The sequence below is a fragment of the Meleagris gallopavo genome, chromosome 4, assembly GCF_905368555.1.
Source record: "Meleagris gallopavo chromosome 4, MGAL_WU_HG_1.1, whole genome shotgun sequence".
NCBI lineage: Eukaryota > Metazoa > Chordata > Aves > Galliformes > Phasianidae > Meleagris > Meleagris gallopavo.
The window spans coordinates 40,743,011-40,766,883 of NC_139407.1; the positions used below are offsets into that span (position 1 = coordinate 40,743,011).

Consider the following 23,873-nt stretch of genomic DNA (forward strand, 5'->3'; position numbering starts at 1 on the left):
CTACACAAACTGCAGCTTCACAAACAAACCTGTAAAGATGTCATTCCAGTGAGACATGCACTGTTAAAGACAGCCTGGTTTTCTTAATTTCAAGCCTACTTTAAAAAAAATTTAAAACCGGAACAAATCATTTCCAAACTACATGTTCAATTTTTTTTTTTATATAAAAATTAAGGTTTAACATTTATTTTACATCTAGCTTTCCACATCCATGTGGGGACAAGGAATCAGAATGTACATAACTATAAGCTGTGCAAAAGTGGTGCCGTGCGAAGTCACAGATGCACGATAAACTGGTAGTACAACACTAGAGAAAATGAAGCTATGGATGTTAAGAATGGAGACAAAAAAAAAATAAATAAAACAAGGTAATATATGTAGGAAGAGGGCAAGAAACAGGAGAGCCGGATGCTTAATAATGCCCTTCTTGCTGTAAAGATAAACTAATGGCACAAGACAATGCTTCTTGTAGAACAAAAATCCAATAGCAATGAGTCTTTATTCACGTTTAGTCACCTGACATGAGGAAAGTGTCTGTTGCATTAAAATAGTCATTAATGTAAATGGCAGCATGGCTGAACAAGTCCTTTTCAATGGTAACGAACATCCCACATAGTAAATTCACTTCAACACAGCCTCATGACAATTCCCACATCAAAACAGTACTTTATTTTATATTTTTGCCTCATGATTACTCCCATATTAAGATCTTTCAGCTGTCAAGCGTACAAGGTGAAGAAAAAGGTTCTCAGTCAGCAAACTCAGGTGCATCAGGAAGCATCTCCACAATACACCACTTCAGATCTGCTGGGTCCCAAGTCCATCCTTGAACGCTGGGCTCCCAGCACCACGTGTAGCACCCTACTAAGGCTACACTACTATGTTAGCTTATTAATTCTGCATACATCAGGCCGAACAATGTGTCAACCTGCAAAAGACTGAGCATTATAACTGAAAATGGCAAAAGATTCACTCTATTGAACTTCACATCATTATTTGATGTTAAACAATGAGGCAAATCCCAACAGTATATACAAAAACCAGCTTTGCTTTTACAAAAGATTTTGTTTCCCATATTGATTAATCCAGGCAGCTAACTCATTGGTTTATGCAACTTTATTGAAGAAAATAAATCAATTACTAGTAGAGCTATTAGTTGATCACTCATCCATTTACAACTTGCATCATTTATTCAGTGCTATATTAAACAGTGTTTTGGAAGACAGATTAACTAATAGCTCCAAGCCTCCTAACAAAATTTAAATGAATTACAAAAATGTTCTTAGACCCTATTTTGGAATACAAGGGATGTTTGACTTCCAATTTCCATTCTCTGTAAAACAAGAACTGGTCATTCCTTTATTGACATGCATAAGATACATCACATTTTCTGTTCTGCTGATGCTATAGATTCAGTACCAATTCTCCAGACATATCAGTTATGAGCAAATGTATATAATAAAACCTCAGTTCTCTAACACTAGAAGGTTTGTAACAAGATGGATGTTGCTAGAGCAATGTTACTTCTTTGATGGGAGAAAACTGAACATCCATCTCCTCTCACCCCTTTCAGGTGGTATCTTCAGTATCTGTTAGAGCAATGAGGAATGTATTTTTTTAATCTCATAACCAAGTTAGAATGAAGACATTGGCCACATAATACACATGCTCCATTAAAAAAAAAATTCTGAATCTTGGGCAATTGTTCTTGTGTAACTACTTTACAGATTCTAAAAGCAGTTATTGTCCAAAGCTGGAAGAACTAAAGTCTTCTCAGATGAGCATGTGCATGAATGGAAGGAGGTAAACAAAAAAATAAAAAAGATGAGGTCTGATAGGGGAGCAGCCGGATAAGAAAATCAAAAAAGGAACAGTAATTTAAAGTTTATTCCAGCTATAATGCAGGTTATTCTGACTTTAAGGTAGCATCACATGGCATACTTCTGAGTCCATTCCCGAGATATTCTGTTGTACCTGCAAAGAACAAGAACTGAGTTACTGTCAGCATGAAAATAACAACTGCCTGAACCGTTAATCATTAAGTATTACTTTAACCTCATCTCCTGATTGTCTTCACATCAAGAAAAGTCTCTTTTTGGTAACATAAAGGGAAAAAACTCAAACAAATCCCTCCCTAGACTAACCAGGATGTTCTTAAATTTATATGAAACAGTTCAAACTCAAGTCTAGCGTACTTGCTGAAGGTCTGCTGTGAATAACTACTCAAGTGGAAGGTATGAATAACTACTCCAGTGGAAGGAATACAGACCATTTGGAGTAGGAGGGGCAAAGGGAGTGTTTTGTTTAAATATTGTTCTTAGATAAAGATTACATGCCATAAGTAAAGATTACTTGGTTAATATCGCTGCATTTAGAATTTGTCAAATTTCTTGTTTAACAGTAAAATAATAATGAATTTTCTTCATACTTTGTATTTTCTTCCCATGTTAATATACTGCTGAAATAATTTTTAAAAAGGATAATGTTATCTTTAAGTATACTACCTCCACAGGAACTGAGCTGACAATTAGTTTATACTTAACTCCATGCTTGTCAGTAAGAAGTTAATTTTCAACTATACAAGCAGAACATAATCCCCACACATTTTCCTAGTCTGCAATATATAAAAGACAGACACTGGTGAATAATAGAAGTTGAAATTTGAATTGCCCAAAATTTTGCATACCTATACATGAGGTCTGATTACACTGTACTGCTTCCAAGGCATCACTTTTAATGAAATTCTGGCAATATCTGGGTAAATACTTGACAGAACAAGTTGACAAGCTGGCTCAAACTCAGTAATTATTTCATTCTTTTTTTTTTGTTGTTGTTGCCATGCAAGAGCAATATCTGTGAGAATAGTGACTGGCCAATACATTTCACACTAACCACAGATCAAGCTGTTAAATATTCAAGTTCAGTAACTGGTCCATCCATTATCTGTTAGTTAATCCAGTGCCTTCAAGCATGCAGCACTCAAGTGCTGACAAGTTTCCATTTTGTTAAATGCACAGATATGTGCAGATATTCTTACCCTACAGCATAGCGTATTTCTCTGTCCACTCTCTTGCTAACCTATTGTACCTAATTGGACAAGTATATTTAGCATTAATATATGAAACAAACAATGGCTAATTTATGTCATTCTATCCGTGGAAAAAGTTTAAAACATGTAAGAAATAAAAACAATCATTTCAACACAGATAGGAAAAACTTATGAAGCTTTGTTCAATGGAAAATTTTCAAATTAATGACCAAGTTGCTACTAAAAAGAGCACCAAAACAACAAAGCTGTCTTTTACTCCGAGTATCTGTCCTACTTACACATAAGTCAATAAATGGAGCAACACGTATTTTCAAATACTGCCATACTCGTGAGAAAAAGCTAGCTTCCTTCTCCCTTAACTTCAAAGATACTAAGCCCCATTGTTTAAATTACTATCAAGAATAGATACTATTTTGACACACAGTTCTCTACACTTCAGATTTCCCACTAAAAGACTTGCTCAGTACAACTGCTGTTTGAGAAAGCACTCTTCACCGAAGTTTGTTACAATACTGCTCTTATGCAACTCTGTACTTACTTGTCTCTGTCTGTTTTATAGATACGTGCAATCTCTGGCACTAGAGGGTCATCTGGATTTGGATCACATAACAGTGAACAAATGGATAAGAGAACTGTAAAAAAATATATATACATCAATTGCAAAATAGGAGCAATCACCTTCAAGTACAATTCTTTGTATTAGCACAATGTCAGGACACTAGAGAACCCGAATAACTTTTCCCCTGACATACGGCCAAAATAAATTTGCAGCCCACTTTAAATAAATAAATACACACAAGATATGAACCACTTAGAAATTCACAATGCTGGTGGCTTTTTTGGTGTGTTTTTTTTTTTTTTTTTTTTTTTTAACCAATTCTGGTAACTTTCAGTTAACATGCATAAGAACAGCACTGTTGTTTATCCCCTGCGCTGTGATGAAAGGCAACAATCAATTTAAAGCATGTTATGTATTCTCATGACAAGAATACTCCATGTTTTCATTACCAAAACCAATCCTTATTCATTCACTTCTGATCAGATTGATTTTTTTCTCTGTACTAAGACAATTTACTCTGTTCTGCACTGATAAAACTGCATGTAGGTTGTAAAGAAGAGTAATGTAGTCTAACATAGTCTGCAACGCCTACTCTCACAGAAATTTTGAAAGAAAAACAATAGTGACAACGTTGAAAAGTAGGGTATCCACATCCAGATCACAAACCTACACCTTGTACAGACAGGAATTACAAGTTCTGTAAAGAAAGGAGTACTTCAATAGATCTTTTGAAGCTACAGTGACCAGTACCTTTGAAGCAAAAAAGAATTTGATCATCATGAAAACATTTGAGCATTCAATGTTATTTAGTACATCAAAATGAGAAGAAAAAAAAAAACAAAGCTTCTACTGCAGCATAACACCAATGTATTGTGAAGTATAACCACAAAGTTTAGTTCAAGTTCATGCAATGCCAGTGCATGGCAGCTGAAAGCAACATTTATCACAAACCACTTTTGTTAACTGTACAGATGTGACAACATAGCATAGCATGCAATCCTAGACAGACTCAAAAAAACCACGAACTATGAAGACTTAATTACTAAAAATGAAAGCCATCTTTAAATTGATATGCAAGTACATATTTTTATGTACTTTTGGAGGGCAGGAAACAAGCACTGTCTCCACTTTAGGTTGTAATACACGACCACAATCTTTCTTCAATCCAAATGCTAGTAGTTTACTCTGCGACTAAGCTAGTACGCTCTGCTAAGAATAGTGCAGCAAATAAGCAGACGCATAAGGCCTTCAAACAGTCAGTTAGAAGAAGGTATTTGAAAAAACAAACCTTCATTTACAAATATCTTAAGACATGATTATTAAATTGGCAAAAACGCAGATTGGATTTAAAGGAAAACTCAAGAGATGGGCAGGAACTCAAGAGTATTAAAGCTAAAAGCATAGTATCCAACACCAAATGGAAATATTTCTTCCTCACAGAAGTTACCTTTAGAAATAGTTAAAGCAGGAGACCACTGTGATCTTAGAATATCGAGACAAATGCTGCCATTACTGTTAATATTTGGATGATAGATTCTTGTTGTAAATGCAACCTGTAATAAAAAAAAAAGATACAAATAGTATGTTTTGATTTATGACATCTTCCATTCTCAGTCAAGCTGTCAGTCAACTCAATTTCCTGCTAAAGAAAATAATTAAGCAGTTAAACCCTATCGCAGATTCATAGAAAGTACTCTCAATATCCAGCTATCATTCTAATTCAGAGAGAGGGCAAGAGGTAGGCTGTGCTTTAGTCACAGTTGACTGCATGATGAAGATGCTCAACAAAAGTGTCTGCACCATGACAACAGCGCCATCATGAAGCTAAAGAATTCCAAACGTTATGGTTACTTCTAGCATGCACTTTCATATTGTAAGAAAATTGGCACACACAGTTTTCTGTAGTTTTACCAGCTATTATTATTTAATAACTACTGCCAAACACTAAGAGATAAAATCACTGACTTCAAGAACTCACCAAGAGTCACGTTTTTATGGAATAGCCCAAACAGCCATATTATAAGACTTCACAGCACCCTTAGCAAGAATTCTGTTGTAACACAAAGCTAGAAAGTTTTCCTAACGATCAAGAAAAACAAACATAAAACCAAACACTAACCCAGGACATTCAGAATTCATGAATTTTCCCCTAAAAATGTATGCCAACATACCTATTTTTGTTGTAAAGAGGGACCTGGGCATTTAAGATACTGTAAGAATGCACAAAAAACCAAGTCCTTCACAATATCAGAACACAGATATTGGCATTTTCTATCCTCTAGTTGGTTCCTTAAAGACAGCTAACACCACAAATGAGAAAACAATACTTACCTTAGGTGGTTTGAAAGGGTAGTCTGTAGGAAAGTGAATTGTCAAGAAGAATACACCACCCTGATATGGACTGTCATTCTGCCAAAGTAAACAAATAATTCTCCTATTATCATCCTAGGACAAATTCCAAGAAAATGTTATTTTCAAATACATAAATAAACTTGTTTCAATGGTTGAATTGTCTTTTTCACCAATGTAACAGACATAGTTAAAATTCAGTAACTACTTCCTTAGGTATGTGATACTGAACAGACATCTCTCTTTCCAGATGGACCTCTCTGAGCTGATGCTTCAAAGAAAACTTCTCTGCCAATTCACTCAGAACAATTTGGCAAAAGCACCTCAGTTTCCCTGAGATGGCCCAATTGAATGGTAACAGAGTGGAAGTACTGCCTAACAACTTCAAAAACAAATAGTGTTTGGAGTGTATTTGTTATAACCACCCAATTTTACAACAGCCAAAGGCCTCCTCTAAGTTCTACCTTTAGCTTAGGTGTTGCTTAGCACTGCAAAAAACTACCAACACATAACTAACTCCTCGTTCCATGGGGTGTTTGTTGGAGGGGACAGGGGGGAGGGGGGAGAGGGTAAAAAGGAAAGCATCAAGATTAAAAAACCCACACTGAGATTAAAGAGAATTCTTCCTCTTTTACAGAAAAGAACTTCAATATTATCAGGTATGGGAGAGTGCTGCACATTATTGCTGTTTAAAGTGAAAACTACAACACAACTCCAGGAGCATGGCTATCAAAAACGAATATGGGACACTATATACTTCTGAATTACTTGTTATCTGAATCTTTATATTCACTGTAAGAACATTTCACACCAGTGTAAGACGACACTATGTCTTTCTCAGCTACATAGAAGCAAATGAAATACTACAATACAACACAAGGGACTAAAACCTAAAAACACACAGGTCGTATCTCTTACACAGTACCATACCAAAAGCCTAGCAATAGATGTAACCTCTTGTATGTCCAGGGTACTATATGAAGCTTTAAGAAACAACCCCTTTACTTCACATTTTAGCAAGTATGCGAGCAAACTTCTCCCAGAATATTTTAAAACTGAAGTTATGAACTAATACAAGCACTCTTGCATCTTATTAAAAAAAAAAATCACAGCCTTTGTAATATCCGCAGAGCAGGAATGCCAGATGATTGGCACTACCCTTGAAGACACTAAACAGCACCAGGTGAGCACTAGACCTAACATCACAATGTCAGGCCAATTTTGAAGCAGGAATACAGATCTTACTGATTGACACCAAAGAAACCACAAAGGGAAAGAAAGGAGCTGTACATTGTTAAACCAGGAGCTAAAAATAATAATGCCATTTTAAAATTCAACTGATGTTTAATACCTTATGACCATGCAGACACCAGGTACATAAAATCAAACTCAGTATAGCGCAGAACATGTCTTGTATTTCAAATGATTTTTATCTTTTTAAGGCACTTAGTTAAAATCAATGAGGACCAGGAATTTCGGAATGAAGTCATTTTTCCAATGAAGTCAACCTCTGACATGCAAGCTTTCAGTGGTGATCTACTTAAGACATGCTTGTGGTTATATAGAAGTAGGACAATTCAGCATCACTGATACTTAATTCCTACTCTGAGCCCCACCAGAAGCATAACTCTGGGGCTCCAGGCCTACTGGCATCTGATACTGGTCTCAAGTTATAAAAAGTTTTCTAAATATAGCTAATTAGCCCTGAGAATTGTAGATGTCAAGTGCTTGCGTGTTACGTTTTAGTTCAAACAAGTATTTGCCTTCTTTAACAGGAAATATGAATACTCAGGTTTCAGTTGTGTACTGTACATTTAACAAACAGCATTCTCCTCAGTCATAACTCAAAGTGTAGAAACAGTTAAAGGCAAACAAATTTTCTAGAAATAAGGTGATAACAGCCAAGATTGCTCTAGAAATTATTCTATCCCCAATATGAGTTCTGGTATAAATACCCCAGCAACAAAATTGTGTTCAGACTAATTATTTTTCCTCTTTCATTTTTTATTACTATAAGAAATACCTCTAGAGCTACTGCCTGATAATGAGAGTTTTAAAACAAAAAAGCAAAACAGGGAAAAAACACACAGGTCCTTCCTGAATAGGATCTACTAATTTAATATTACATTACAAGAATTAGAATACTTACAGGTCCCATAATTGTGGCTTGCCAATGAAACACTACAAAAGAAAAACTCCGCATTATTATCTAGGCATGGTATGCTTTGTGTTAGTAGAGAAAACTAAAAACCTAAGATTACTTACTGTCATCTCCAACAGGACCTGCTGAACACTGCGCTGGAGGATCACGAGCTAAGTCACTAAGTTCCTTAGGAAGAAACAAAAAAAAAACAAAGATCTGTTCAGAGAAAAAATGCTAATGAATTCAACAGTCGTTTTCAACTCATGTCCAACAAAAACCTCTCGAAGTTTTCCCATGTACAAATACAGAAGAATGTGCAGTGACAACTATTAAATCAACAGATCAATATCAGAAACATCTCTGTAAAAGACAACTGGCTGAACTGAACACGGAAGTCAATCATTAAGATAACTACACTTTCCCAAATATCACTACTTTCTATTCCTCTTAAGACACTCCCATTGGAAAAGGGACAAAGAGAACAGTCACTGAGCCTGAAGTGGGCTAAGTCTAACCAGTTTCTGATCATCATTTCCAAGGATTAAATCTTAGCCAGAGAAACGTTAAGCTGGGAATGAGAAAGCTATGGTTAGTTTTCATCACACAGAAAGCACTGTGTGTATAACATTCAATGCTAACATTCAGACCAACTAGAAACTCAGCTGCTTTTTTCCCCGCTGCTTCTAGCAAGAATACATTTTTCATAAGATTCATAAAATGTAAGCAAACAAGTAAATTGAAGATATTGACAAATATCGGAACCAGGCAAAGTATCTGCACTTTTTATTTTAAACTTTACATTCATGACAATTGTGCCTTTAAAATTCTGAATAACTAAGATGCAGAAACCAGATCCCCCTGCTCCCTTGTTTCACAGGGAACAAAAACAGAAACTCAGAATAGAGGATTCCTTGTCTAGTATCAAGATCACAGTGATGAATCTCAGAAACTCCAGATTCATTTAAACACTCTGTAGGTTACTTGACTGGATGGTGTATTTTCTAACAAAATGTTGGCTTTCAGTAACAGAACATAGCAAATACCTTCCCTCTCCCCTGCTGTTTTTCAAAGCTAAAAATGGCTTCAGGAACTTGTGTAAAACTGCACTTGTCAAGGCATTCGAAGTCACAAGAGTGGGGAAAACCTTCAGTCCTTCTCCCAGATATTAGCAGTCGCACCCAAGTTATTTATTACAGGCCCACACAACTCATTAAAACAAGAACTTTCCATTACATTCTCAGACTTTTAAGGAACCCAGACACACTTACGTTGGAAACACGCACATATGGATCAGACAGCAACCTGCTCTGCCTGGGAAAACTCTGATGTCTATCTTTTAGATTTGACAAATTCTACACTTGATGAAAATTTAGTAAATGTAAACCAAAACAAAATGAGAAGAAAAATGCATTCCTTCCAATGTGAATACCTTGTTCTTGCAAACACAGGAAGAAACAAGAGGAAAACACTACTCCAACGTGTAGAAGCCCATAGGTTCTAAGAACACCAGAGACCATCATTCCCCCTCCTCATGTGTTGATTTTCATCACCTTTTCAATTAACAAGATTTGAATTTTGCACTGGGATGAGACTGTGCAGAAAAAAATGGAATTGTATCAGTTTTCATAAGCAATAGCACAGGGAATGAGTGTTCTCATCCACTTCACCGCTGCAGTCATTTGTGAGAGCACACAACAGCTCTCTCTGAAGGGGTTTTCTGTGCTCTACAGAGCACTCTTCTATCATACAGCACTCCCCTGTTACTGCTGGGGGCATCCTTGGGACATTATTTCTGCAATGAAATCTCTGCTCAGGTCCACATGTTGTTCCATGGACTTGCTAGGTTAGATTTAGACCATCTACGTAAAGACAAAGAAGAAATGTAAAAACTTTCATATTGAAAGCTTTTGTCCGTTTTTTTATTTTCAGGTTTCCCCTCAACATACACTTAGCAAACAAAGGAAGTCCTGGTAAGCAGGCTGGCTTCTCATCTAAATGTCTTTCCGATTACAAGAATGATCAGTTGATTGTTTATGATATCCGGGGAAAAAAATTCCCCTGGCTGTTTTGCCTCCTAAAATAAACGGTAGCAAAGAAAGATGCAAAAAGACTATTATATTTTAATGTACTTATGCTGTTGTTACTACATTGTTTGATTTAATCTGTGAAGATGATCCTATTTCTGGAAAACTATTAAGGGGACTAAGAACTATGAAATGGCTCTTCACAAAGTTTATAGAAATTACGAAGACAAGAAGGGCAAGAAAAGACCAGCCTACAAGTGGAAAGCCAGAGGTATGTACAATAGGCTAGAGAGTTCTTCTAAAAGTACTACTGTCTTCAGAGAAATGAGAAAACAGCATTCAGCTTAAAAAGCAGTTGGCAAATACATTTTAACACAGTAGAGAGATTTGAGTATATCAATAATTCCAGTACGAAAAGCAAGTAGGACTGCAAATGTAAGAAAAGTATTTAAGAACTATCAGTAAAAACTTCATGAAAGAAAAAAAGTCTTCAGTGATTTACAAACTGAAACATGTGAGTTTGCACGCTCCAGTAATCGGAGACTCAAAATACAGGTCCATAGAGAGTTAGCCCTTTTAACTACGGAAACGAGTCTGGGGAACAGGCAAGTAGTGATTTTCATAAACTAAAAGGTCTCAAGTTTTGTCTGGCCCAAAACATTGAAGTACAAAAAAACCTAACTGTGCTAAACAAAGAAATTCAAAGTAGAGATAAGGCTAGGAACATGATACATTACTCAGTAGTTCCACCACAGAACAAGTGATTTACTGACTAAAGTCAGAAATACAAGAGAGCTAGCACTCATTCTTGTATTCTCTTCATAATCCCTTAGGTACCACAGTCATAAGAACAAAATTGGGAAGGAAGCTGTTTGTCTCAGCAGCGTAAGTGCTGGAGAAGAACTGAGGCAGACATAAGCAACAGCAGCCAGTTCTTCCTGCTCCTATTAACTCCAAGCTGATATTTACCTAGTTGGTAGTGTGTGACACCTCACAGCTACACAATAGGAGGGAGGGCTTTTTCTAAAAACGGGGCACAAAGTTCTCTCCACAACTTTCAGAGGTGCCTGCTTCTGAAAGCTACAGCTCTGCTGAATGCAAGCGGCAAACTGGAAGAACTAGAAACTGGGCAGGCACAGACATACGGCTGTGACACAGTGCATTTGTACAAAAAAGGGAGGAGCCTCCTCTCTAGCAACCCAGCAGCAGACCCAACAATGACCTTCCTCTTTAGCTCAGCCACCGAGACCAACCATTCCACAACAGGCATATGCTTCATCTGACAGTATTTCCAAAAGCAGAACTAAGATTGGTAATTGCCAGCGGCTGATAAAAGCTCCAAATTGTTCCCCAGCTTTCACCCATTTCTCACTAATAAGTTATGACCACATCAAGTTTCACCCTATCAAGTGGTGTTTAATATTTAAGAATATCACAGAATCACAGAATTGTAGGGGTTGGAAGGGACCTCTAGAGATCATCGAGACCAACCCCCCTGCCAAAGCAGGTTCCCTACACCAGGTCGCACAGGTAGGCGTCCAGGCGAGACTTGAATATAAAATGCTAAAAACATTCCCCAGTGCTGCTCTAAGCATAAGGGCTTTATGGTGTTCACATTCCTTCTGCTGTACTGCCTATCTACAGCTCTGCAGCTTTTTGCTTTTCAGCGGCGCTTCCCTTTGTTAAGGTATACATCAAGTTACATCTCAAACTGTTTTTAAAATACCTAAAGCAGAACCCACGCTTTCCTGGAGCAAGCTGCTCTATTTTTCATTTTCCAGGTGGCTTAGGAAAAAATAGGTATTTTCCCAAGAAGTCAATTCCCAAGGCTTTACGTGGAAACATTTGCACAGAGGCTGGTTCAGGGGTGCACTGCACACCCACTTGGAAAGGATGAGTCTTGAATTACAGCCATGACTAGTAGTCTCTGGCTCTGCCACAGGTTTCCGGTGTAGCTCCAGCATATCACCACTGCTGCCCCAGTTTCCAAATATAAAGTTGTGATAGCTCCTGCTCCTCCTCAGGGAAGATTAGTCACACAGCATTTCGCAGGTTTAAGCACTATTTAAGGAGTGAGCACCCATGCCAGAGGACAGTGGTAGCATGTACAGGATGACATATAGGTACAGTTTTGCACTAGTTCTGGAAAAGCTATGGAAAAGTGGAAGTACGACAACATCGACATACAGCCCTGCTTCCACACCACATGCCCTGGTTTACTGCCAGTTTCACATTAAGGATGTAGTAATCGTAATTTTATTGGAAAATTCTCACACACCTCTCTCTATAAGCTCAGTAAAATTAGCCAAAAAATAAACCAAACACTTAAACCACTAACTAGCTCTTGTTTTGCATAAAAATATGGCACACGCTTCTATTGGAGATCTAAAACAGTGGCACATGACTGTGAATGCAGGACTATGATCCTAGTGATATAATAAGCAGCAGAAATGCCACTTTTCAAAAATAAATTGACAGAAAAGCTCTGAAGAAGCTTCACACAATTCCTCTCCACCAGTTGCTTACAAAAAGATTACTGAAGTCATTTAAATGGTGAAGAAAATTCAAAGAACGTTCAAAGAATGACCAAGGATGCCTCACCCAAACGCACAAGCGGGACCGTGAAGGTAAATACTTAAGGCAACAAGCTGCTCTTCTCACAAAAGTGTCCAAGCCTCAACAAATCCAGTAGCAAATGACGGCTTGCTGCATAAGCAAACTGCCTTCCCACATACAACCAAACTGAGCAGTCAGTGCCAGCCCCTTTGCTTCCCACTTCTCAGAAGTCACACTCCCTGTGGCTCCACTGCTGCATTTTTCTAGTTTAAGCTGGAAACAGCCAGAGCTTTATTTTTAATGATGGTAACAGCTTAAATACAGAGTGGCAAAACATCACTCATCTTCTCAGCCATAAATGCACAGTTAAATTTAATACCAGTATACAACACAATTACTTGCTGAAATCATAAACTAACAGCTTTCTGGTCCTGTCAAGAAAGAACAGGGATGATTTGCTGTAAGTTTTTAGATGCTAATTTGTATTGCATCAGAGGCAAGGAAAGGTAACAATCAGTTACACCAGAAGTTTTTTTTTCAAAAAAAAAAAAAAAAAAAAACCCAAAAAAAAAACAAACCAACATCAAGCAAACAAAAGCATCACTTAAGCCAAACAGAAAGTAGCATTTATTAATCGGAGTGTTTGTCTAATACAGTCTGTCATAAACAGTTCAAACACTAAGCATCCAAAAATTCATCACTCTATTAGTCTTTAGTCACTAGCTCACTGCTGAAAACAGCTTAAAAAAGAAAGGATTGGAAGCAGCTATAAACAGAGGGGAAGAACATTTAAGCCTGTTTGAAGATTAAGAAGTGTCAGCCAGCAAAGAACTACTGCTTTATCCACACACGTGCATTCGCAACATTCATTTCAACATGAAAATGAACTATCCTTGAAAGCAGAAAATAACAGTTTGAAAAACATGGATTTTTAGGGTGAATAGGAACATGCTGGTACAATACACATCACAGGTGTAACCAGCAGAAAATTATCAGTTTTAAACAAGCTGGCCATTTGGCTAGCATTTAAAACTAAGGATTAAAAACACTATGTACAATGATAACGCATAATAAAGATGTAGGTTGAAGTTTACAGAAAACAGCAAGGGCTGAAGAGCAGAGTACTTCTTAAGAAACGCAAGGCACCACAACCAGAAACGTAACAGTGGTGATAATCCCCATCATCATTGTTTTGCATGTTCTACTCTTCAGGCTTGCCCTTTCTTTACTCTTTACTATTAAAGCTTTCAGCTTACCCACAGCACACTGCTCGCACAATATCTAGCAACAATATCATAATGATTTATTAGAAAATAGACAGTGAAATACCCGACCTTTAAACCTAGGAATCAAAGAAGGAGATGCCAGATTGATGTGTAAGTTTAATAAAGTCACTTTGTGCGCTTGGACTCTGATACCAACTTCTCCAGTGTCTACAAGCTATCTTTTTCAAAAACCTACCTTCCCCTACCTGAGACACTGGTGAATGAGGCTATTGTATGAGCTCTTCTCACCTACTCTCAAGTCTGGAAGGTGTACAATGTAGGTAATGGCTTCCAGCAAATTTCACTGTTACTGCAGCTGAAGTGGCACTATTCTACCCCAAACTTTCCCAGAGTTCACCTCTGCAAACTGGCAGATCTGACAGGAAAAAAAGGTCACTCACTAAAGGCATTCAGAACAAACTTCGAAAAAGGCAGCAACTCACCTACAGTTGGGCTCTGGACTCAAAAGTATGGCTTTTTTTTTTTTTTTTTTTTTTTTTACTCCAAAGTAACCAAAATCCATAAAGCTATCTTACCAAAGATGAAGAAAATCTGACCTCTTTACTCACCTGAATTCTAACCTGTTAACAGCTACCATTCCCTGAAAATAATGCTACTAAAACACATGCACCAAGCACAGGACACAGACCGTGCACACAGACTAAAATGTTCTGAAGGATAAGTGCAAAGTACCTGTTAACTACCTCTTAGTTCAGGAATAACTGGGTATTTTACCTCTGCCTTTCCCAAGCTCTCTCCTATTAGAACCCTGAAACTTGTCATGCTTTTTATTCACAGATTTCTCCTCTGAGAACCATACTTACAATCAGTTCTGTGACCCAGGACTACAGGGCAGCATTCCCAGACAAAGGTCAGCAGTGAAAGCCAGCCACAAGGGGAGAAAAGTGTGCTATGCCCAGCTAAACGAAACTGGATGATTGAAGAAGGAAGGGGCACATTAAATTCAGCAGATAAACTCAAAATGATGCACTTGGAAAAAACTTACATTTAAAGTGTGGCACTATGATCCAATCACCACTGCTCAGGAATGAGATTTTGGCACGGCAACAGACAATTTCACACTAACGCTGACTGAATGCTGGGCTTTGAGGTGAGGGCCTCCCACCATCTTGTTGCCCAGCATTCGAGCCCCCCCCCGCCCCCCCCCCCCCAGAAGCAGCAGCAAGTATCTGGGATCCATGTGACAGTAGCACGCCAGAGTTCACCAGGCTTCATCAAATAACAACCTTGGGAATGGCCATAAATGGAGCAGGTTTTTACAGAAATAACAAGTGGCCACAACTGTGTGCTTAACCTCCAAGTCTCCACTTAATTAAAGATGCAAGAATTCTCCCTGTTCTCAAGAAATGCATGGAAAAGAGGACTGCGTGACAGAAAGTCATCAAATTAATATTGTGATGAACAATGCCACATGATGTGGAGTGCGGTTAATCCGTTGTTTAGAGATAATCTGGAAGACCATTCTAAAATTTAAATATTTAAACTAAATGGAAATCAACTCTCCTTTAACAAAGTTCTTTTGACTTTGACTGTTCCTTGTTTTGCATTAATTCCCAGACGCACACAAAAGCCAATGATAGATACAAACCATTACAGAGATATTTCATGAATGTGACAGCGTGTCACTGTGGAGGTAATTCTTTCACTATCTTATTTAGAGCTGTACAATTCTGCTAGCATCTTATGCTGTTGTGTACAACCACAGCGGATCTCTGTTCAGAGCAGCAAGTGGCAGAACTAAGGACATAGCAGGAGGATTGAAACTAGATGATCATTGTGGTCCTTTTCAACCCAGGCCATTCTACGATGACTGTCTAGACAATTAGGTACATCTGCTCACATTGAGCCAATGATGTAAACACATTCCCAGGTAGTTACTGAGGTAAATTTCAGATGCTCTGACACCTGTCTCAGCTATCTAGAGAACACGGATGTCCAGAAGGGTTTGTAGAAGACAGAAACAACAACAACAAAACATAACAATGTTTATACGTGTATTTATGAAGAGACTGCAGCTGCCACCCTGAACTGCTGCAACAAAATAGGGGGCACCACTAATCTGGAAAATCATCATTAAGGAGTTCTCCTACACTGCTGAATGAAAGAACACAACAAGCCCAAGTCTAAGAGGAGAAAAAGTTTGCAGTCATCTCACTTACAGTACCAGCTGGCATTACTACTTGGACAGGCAAGCAAAGGCTGGGAAATATTACCTTAGAGCAGACTGTTTACCAGGAACCTGAAGCTGCTGCTGGCAGAGGACGAACCGCTGAGCACCTGGCCAGCCCAGTTGCATGGCACAGAGGAAGCTCCCCATAAAAGCAGTTGAGTGCAGCACACAGCACAGCTTTCATGCCCCTTCCACCCAGCTGACCTACAGCACGCCAGTATCCACCCCCAATTCTGCTGCAGCTCTGGAGACCAGATGCTCGGGAAAGGATTAAACTTCTGTTTCATCACTTTTCCACTGGGTCAGAGCATTTGCAAAGCAGTCTGAAATCCTCCCTTTCTTAAAACTAAAACAAATAATAACCGATTGTATTAGGAAAAACTGGAGGAAACGTTGAAGAAGTCTACTGTACCATGTCTCTCAAAGGGATGAGGGTCAGAACAAAGGTTTCCTTTGCACAAAATTTTAACATCAAAGCTTACTATTGATGAGAAGGTTCTCAAAAACGTTTTAAACAATAGTAACAATAAAAAACATCTCCTTTCTCTTCAGCTTTCCATCTGGAATCCTGCAATGCTCTGTGTGGCTCACTTTTCCATAATAAACTTGTCCCAAAGTGTTTCACAAAGGATTGAGAAAAGTATGGATGCCAACTTAAACTTATGAACATAATTTTAACTCGCTTTTTGAACGGCTTGCTCAGCACAACCTACTACATTTCATGTAACAGATCAGCACCCCATGAAAATACCCACTAAAGATTTTCTGGAAAAAAACAAAAAAAACAAAAAACACCTCGAATACTTCCCACTTAGAGCTAAGTGAGGTATTAAATGCAAGCTCAAGAAGTCCACAAAACTATCCAGCTCGTGCAGTTCAATATAGCTGAATATTCTCTACTTCTGTCAAGTTGGCTTTAACGGGAATTATGTTTAAGAATGTGCTGCTGTCTGCAAACATATACGCATTATTACAGCAATTCTCACTTCTTACCCCAGCTAGTTTAGCTTTTTCTGCATATTACACAGGCAGATGACTACATCACCTCTGTCACAGGAGAAAATGAACACCCGTAATTCAAATGTTTCAATGTAAGCTGCAACACATTAGCCTGAACCATCAACAAGAGTCAGCCTATGCTGAGATAGACCTAACAGTGGAGTGCAGACCACATGCTCCCATCTGCCAGCTCTGACGCACAGGGGAGGGAGCTACAGCAGAACACAGGACAGATAGTTAAAGCAGTGAAGCCTTAATATCTGCAACAGAAAGATTTACCCGAGATGGCGCATCAATACCCTAATCTGAACTGCACACGGGCTCTGCCCCTTTTCACTCCCCTTTAGCAGCTGTCACCATGGCTCCGCAGGGCGTAGAACCTCTGTCCCCTCCTTCCCTCCTCAGCTCAGTGTAGCCCAGCTGGTGCAGGGGCTGCTGCCAAGCTGTGAGGTGCTCAGGGTGGGGGGGGAGGGAGGCACAGAGATGCCTTGGGCAGGAGGCAATTCACTGCTGCAATTTCTGCAGCTGCTCCTACAGCTGTTTGCAGCCTTCCCCCGCTTGGTTACCCACCTTCTTAAGTGCAAAGAAGGGCATTGCTGCTACGGCTCTGCTTACTGACTGCAGGCAGCTGAAGGCAGCTCATTTCACAAAATTCTACAGCAGCTCTCTTGCAGAAGAGATATTCGCGTAGGGAATAGTATCAAAAGCACTGGCTTGCTTTCAAAAAACAAATCTTTAAAAGCTGGAATGATCGTAAAGAAAATGCTGGCCAGACAACCTTTTACCCAGTGCATTATCCCACCCAAACCCTTCAGCACAGCAGAGTCTGTTTGTAAGGTATGCAAGTATCTATCTAATGGCATATTGATCTCCAAAGTTCTGTAAATTACTTAAGTGAGGTTACAGCCCCTTCCTCCGCCCATCCCAAAGCACACATTTAAAGATCTGTGCTGACTGGGAACCCACTTCACAAGCACAGTGCCCAGTTAATGGGGAGAAATCTTTACATTCCTGCAACTTAAACATCTTAGCTAAGGAATCTTTAATTTTCCACTCTCATCAAGCATGACCAGTTCTGAAGTAGGACCTTCACAGTAAGCACTGGACTTGAACATGGGTAGCAAATCTACCAACTTCAGGAGTATTATTTACTTTTTAATAATATTCATTTTGCAGTACAAATGTAATTTCTGACTATCTAATCCCAAGCAGAATTTAACTGATGACAGCTTTTAGCTGATGCTAAATAATTTTATTCTAGTTTAAAACAAACAAGCAAACAGAAACCCAAAGTTGTTCCACGCTAGCTCTTCCCAAACACTACACAGTAGAACCTCGTGATTTGAAAACCCCAATCCAAGATGACCTTTCTAACCACAAAGTGGTGAAGCCACATGCTGTTATCTACTTGAGACAGAACTTGGCCTATCCAGGCATAATCAGAACAGTTACAGTGAAATAAGTATCAAAACGTAATGCAACACATTCAGTGCATTCACAACGGTTAAAGCATTTTAACTAATCTTTCACCAACTGTGCTTCATTAGCTAGCTAACCTTAATTTTCTGAGCTCCATCCATATAAATCCAGACCTACTTCTAGACGTTAATTCAAAGCATAAGATAAGCCAAGCAACTCCAAGTTATTAAATAATTTTGAATGAGCACAGAAAACTAAGTCTAAAACTACCTCCCAAAATAAAGTAAAGCAGCTTTTATTTAGAGAGGAAAACCTCATTCCCAAGAGCTAGCTTTTCTAGTTAAGCTCTTACATTTTTGTCCCAAGTTAAAAACAAAGTGGTTACAAAGAAACACAGCAGGTAGGTTTTATAACCTTTCACCTGGATCACCTGTGCAAAAGCTATACCTTTGGTTAAACTGACGCAGATTTGTCGTAATACCTTCATCCCTGTGCAATGCATTCCATCTCTTAAAAATATTACTGTCTCCAGGTTAGCAGCATCTCTTACTCTGAGCATTTGGAGGAGGGTGGGGGGAAAAATAAAGCTGCAATTAAATACACATCTAGGAACAGTGCTGGAGGCTGTAACCTTGAGGAAAATCGTTTTTCAGCCTCCAGTCTGCCACTCCAGTGGAAGCTCTGTCTCTGTACTTAAGCACAGATAAAAGGTTTTGCCACCTTCAGCCTCTAGCTTCCAGGATGCAACTCCTCTGAAGTTTTTCCAATACATTACCCCCAACACAAAGATGATGCCTTGTACTGTGTTTAACCAAATGGACAGAAAACACAGCTGGCGCAAACTTTGTCAAGGATTTCACAGAAAAGGCATATCATATATACACACTTCCACCTCCTGCGTTTGCTCTACATTTAGGCCTTCTATACCACTTCACTGCAATGCACATTTATAGCGCTGAAAGAACAGCTGTGCATTAATGACATCAGCTCCACAGATTTTACCTGTTTTATATATTCCCAACTTCACATTCCAGCATAATAAAAGTTTCCCTGCTCCAGAGATGTAACACATCAGAGCCGGAAGTGTCAATGCTGCAGCAATCATGGGATGCATGTTTAGCAGTCACCACTCAAGGCTTCCAAGAGCGTGCAATACACACGTAGCAGGCATTTACATACATTTGTTCAATTTGTTTCCTTGCCATTATGCTTATTTACAGGAAAAAGATATTCATTCTCATGAAAGGAAGCCGTTAAAATTAAGATACAGTTTCCCATTATTCCACAGCAAAAGTACTTCAGTGGTATAATAAAACAGTTGCGATTCTTCTGTAAACCACACCATGTCAATAAAACAGAGTTCTGCCAGTTGAATGCAGGCCACTCTCAGGGCAGATGGCAAAGACTTGAGGATGAGATCCAGTATAACGTCATCTTCCTGAGACCAGCTGCGTACCTGACGGTTCCTTCTGCTGGGAGAGCTCTAACATCACGTTCCAAAAGCAGGGACCCAACACAGCAATTCTTGGGTGCTTCACGTCTGAGCCAAAAAGCAGTCCGTGAGTTACATGAGAAGGAGGAGGTGGCTGTATGGTCAATGTGTAGCATGCTTCAGGTTGCATTCACATGCTCCAACACAATCTGAGAGTCTGATTTATGAAGTGTAATAAAGGATTTTATCTAAGTCCATAAAGATGGAATCAAAGAGCCTAAAAGTACCCTCCCCAGTGTGTCTGGGACGTCATCTGCTGCAGATGACGAGTTCTCGCCCTGACAGGTAATGCCACGAGTCAGACTCAATCAGCCATATGTGATTACAATGTTCTGAGGTCCTGGTCTCTCTTTAGCCTGTTCTGACCTGCTGCCAACTGCCTACTACAAGGAAGCAGGGTTTCAAGGTCTGATCTGTGACCTTACAGGGGATCCCAGATCACCAGCAACAGAGTACCATTCCCTGGCTTTACGGAGTAGTAATATTAAAACCTAGATTCAGAACAGCTCCACTGCAAAATTATTTATCCTATTTTTTGGATCCCAGCCTCAATCCCAGTAAGTATTTTTTATCAGAAACCACGCTTTGAAAGAAAGCAGCTTGCAAGAAATGCTTCCAGTCTGCTACACATCACCATTTTTACGTTCCAGGTGGAGAAAAACAAAATTGAAACTGTAAACCCCACGTGAGTTTGGAAGCCTATCCTGTAGCACCCTGTGATGAAATGGACTAAAAATAACACCTTCAAAACAAACACCAAGCCCACACCAAAAACCCTGCACCAACCCTCTGACCCTACACCCCAGCACTGGAGAAAGCACCAGCAATGAGGGCCCAAGAACCACACGCAACAGGCCCAGAGCATGCAGCCGGAGAGAGCTTTCTCATTCACAAGTTACACAGAAGCGTTTTAGGGTTTCCACCACCACGTTATGATGCTGAGAGAGGCAAAACAGCCCCTCTATGTAATCATCATCCCCTTGATTTAACAGGAAACTCTTACCTGCAGCGCCTGAGAGCATTTCATAAACACGAGCTGATGACAAAGCACCCAGGGAGGCTCCTGGCTGTGCACAACTCGAGTGATATCACTGCTAATACGGGGAACAACTTCTGACGGCAGATTCTAAAGAAACTGTTTTGAAATCCTCGGGAGAGAGCGGCGACTTGAAGACACCCGTGAAAGTAAAACTAATCAGGAGCCGATTTACAGTGCTCGGGAGCCGTCCTCCTACCAACGAACCATACCCGAGCCCGTTGCGACCAGGCAGCACCCCGACCCCGCTAACGGCGGCGGGGCGCAGACCGGCTCAGAGGCGGCACACCCCGCGGCCCCGGGCCGGGCGCAGCCATTCTGCCATCTTGGCGACGACGGCCGAGCCGGCGCTCCCCGCTCTGGTGAGGCGATCCGGGCGGCGGCCACGGGACAGAGCCGTCCCGCCAGCCAGCCCCGAGCCGGCGGCCTCCCTCCTTCGCCGGGAACGGTTTACGCTATCATCACCGCGGCATTTTTTCCGACTTAGCTGTGAAGTTGCTCCACCCGGCCCCGATTGTGCAACGGCGCGGCCTCGGCGCGGCGCTTCCGCCGCCGGTGGGGCCGTGCGGGGCGGCGGGGCCGAGCCCGGCTCCGGGGAGCGCGGAGCGTGCGCGCCGCGGGATCCCGGAAAGGGCCCGGAGCCGCCGAGCCGCCGCCATCTTACAATGCGGGAAAGGCGCCGCACGCCGCGGGGAGGCCGGGAGAACCGCTCCGCGCCGCGGGGAGGGCCCAGAGCGCCCGGAAAGCCCCATCCGCCGCGGCCGGGGCGGGCAGGAGCTCGGCGAGGTCGAACGCAAGCGGCGGGGCCGTCCGCGGGGCGGCCTCCGGCCGGCGGGGTGCGGCGACGGCGACCCAGGCCCGGCGGGGCGAAGGGAGAGCGGACGGGCCGCTCTCGGCGGGCGGTGTGGCGCAGCGCCTCCATGATGAAACGACAAAAAATAAAAACAAAAAACCAAACCAAAAAGAACGGTGAGAAGCGAGGGCGGGGCGCGGGCCGCTCACCTTGTTGATGCGTTTCAGCGCCATTGTGTGCGAGTGCCGCCGCCGCCGGGGCCGTCTGTGCGCCGCGGTGACTCCGCGCTCCGCTCGCGCTGCGGGGGGGCCGGGAGGAGGGCGCGAGGAGGAGGAGGAGGAGGAGGAGGAGAAGGAAGGCGGGGAGGGGGAGGGGGCAGCCGCGCCGCTCCTTCCTGCGGAAGCCGCCGAGGGGGGCGCCCGAGCGGAGAGCAGCGGCCGGCGGAGCCCTGCGGCCGGCGGGCCGTTCGCCGGGGGGAACGCTGCGTCCGCCGCTTCCCGTCACCGCCGGGAGGAGCAGCAAAAGGAAGGGGGAGCCGCGGGGCGCTGCCCGACAAAGAGGTGCAGACAGGAGAGCGAAGCAGGCAACGACACCGCCGCGCAGTGCCGCCGTCGCCGGCCAGGCCCGAACCTGGGGGGAGGAGGGGCGGAGCGTGCCTGACTCTGGCCACACCCCGGGGGCCGCACACGGGAGGGGCGGGAAAGCGGCGTCTGGGGGCATCGTGGCTCCGCCCCCACAACGGGGTGGGGGGGAGGGACGGGTTCTCGCGAGAGGTGGGCGCGAGCCGCACCGACGTAGAGGAAGGGAGGGGTGGTTTGAGCCCTGCCTGCCGAGCGGTGTCTCTGCGGTACCGCTCCTCCCTCTCCCCCCCTACCCCCCCGGTACAGACGGCGGACCGCCGCCCTGCCCGGCGTAGCTTTGCGCGGACAAAATGGCGGCGGCTGGGCCTACATCGCAGCGATGACGCGGCGGTATCCTTCCGCGTGCGGGCATCTCGCGTCTCTCCGGACTTGTGTCCTTTCGCTGCTGCAGAAATAAGTGCTGCGCGTGCTCGCTTCCGCCCCTGCAGAAACGTAAAATAAGGCAGTCCTGGCCTAGGTTCATGGTGCTGCTGCCCACCCGGCAGTGTGCCGCAAATGGCACCGCAGCGCCGTGGAGAGAAAGGGGAATCCCGTGGAGGAGCGGCGATCCCGGAACAAAGGGCCGGGCTGAGGGTCAACGACCCACCAACGCATTCGTTACAATGGACTGATAGCGCTGCTGTTGGTTTTTTGCTACCTTGTATGTCAGTTATGACTAGCTCGGCGGAGGCGGTACATTATAAAGCTCCTTCACTTGATGCTTATTTCATGGTACTGTCTGCATACTCAGGAAGTGCAGCTCCGCACTGTTCTGTTAATGTTCTTATTATCTTAATCAAGAATAATGCTGCAAAACACCTTCCTGTTTTTTGCTCAGTGTGGTTTAGGTAGTGCTGGTCTTCCAAAGCACCAGTACAGCTGTGTTTCTGTCACAGACATTGCATCTGTCTTTTAAATTGCTTACACTGTCCCTTTTTCTTTATTCTTATCTTGGGAGCTTTAGATATTTAGTAATATTTCAGTTGTACTTTTCTAATTATTGTTTGAAGCTAATGACCTCCAAAGTGACTCCATATATAATAAAGACATTTGGTTTACCTTTGGCACTTTGCTATATAAAAAAAGAAATAAAGAACTGCACAGACATCCTATTGAAAGTGTGTACTTTTCTCTGCTCTTTTAATACAACGGTATTGTTAATTTGGTAAATCAAGTTGTGTTTGCATGCATTTCAGCAGTTATGTGTTAAAACCCATCAGTGTTTTGCATTGTCCTTCTTTACAGCCATTACTGTAAATGCTCAGGAATAGGTCTACATATATTGCTTTAGAATACCTCTTTAGAGAAATATTTTATTGTGCTCAATGTTGTTTATATATATATATATATATATGTATATAAATTTAAATATTTACCT

At 41.6% G+C, this 23,873-nt stretch overlaps 1 protein-coding gene across 4 annotated transcripts; it reads right to left on the minus strand.

Moving 5' to 3' along the window:
* Positions 1-480: 480 nt before the first annotated feature.
* UBE2D3 (ubiquitin conjugating enzyme E2 D3) lies at positions 481-22,254 on the minus strand. Of its 4 annotated transcripts, none has more exons than XM_085223022.1 (8): positions 22,085-22,254; positions 8,223-8,286; positions 8,107-8,138; positions 5,940-6,017; positions 5,056-5,161; positions 3,588-3,681; positions 3,038-3,087; positions 481-1,974 (listed from the first exon to the last, which is right to left on the minus strand). In XM_085223022.1, the coding sequence occupies exons 1-7, from the start codon at positions 22,106-22,108 to the stop codon at positions 3,039-3,041; spliced, it is 447 nt and encodes a 148-aa protein (XP_085079148.1). In that variant the 5' UTR covers positions 22,109-22,254; the 3' UTR covers positions 481-1,974; position 3,038. The 4 variants fall into 4 exon arrangements, 3 of the variants coding, with proteins under 3 accessions (XP_085079148.1, XP_010708353.1, XP_085079149.1); XM_010710051.4 differs by lacking the exon at positions 22,085-22,254 and adding an exon at positions 21,050-21,088; XM_085223023.1 differs by lacking the exon at positions 3,038-3,087.
* Positions 22,255-23,873: the final 1,619 nt, after the last annotated feature.

Bases quoted from the DNA above. Each gene is read 5' to 3' on its own strand.
- UBE2D3 (XM_085223022.1), bottom strand. From the start codon at position 22,108: ATGGCGCTGAAACGCATCAACAAG. The intron at 6,018-8,106 runs GTAAGTATTCTA...TTACTTTGGCAG, and splicing joins AAGCCACAATTATGGGACCT to AATGACAGTCCATATCAGGG. The intron at 5,162-5,939 runs GTAAGTATTGTT...TTTTTATTACAG, and splicing joins ACCCTTTCAAACCACCTAAG to GTTGCATTTACAACAAGAAT.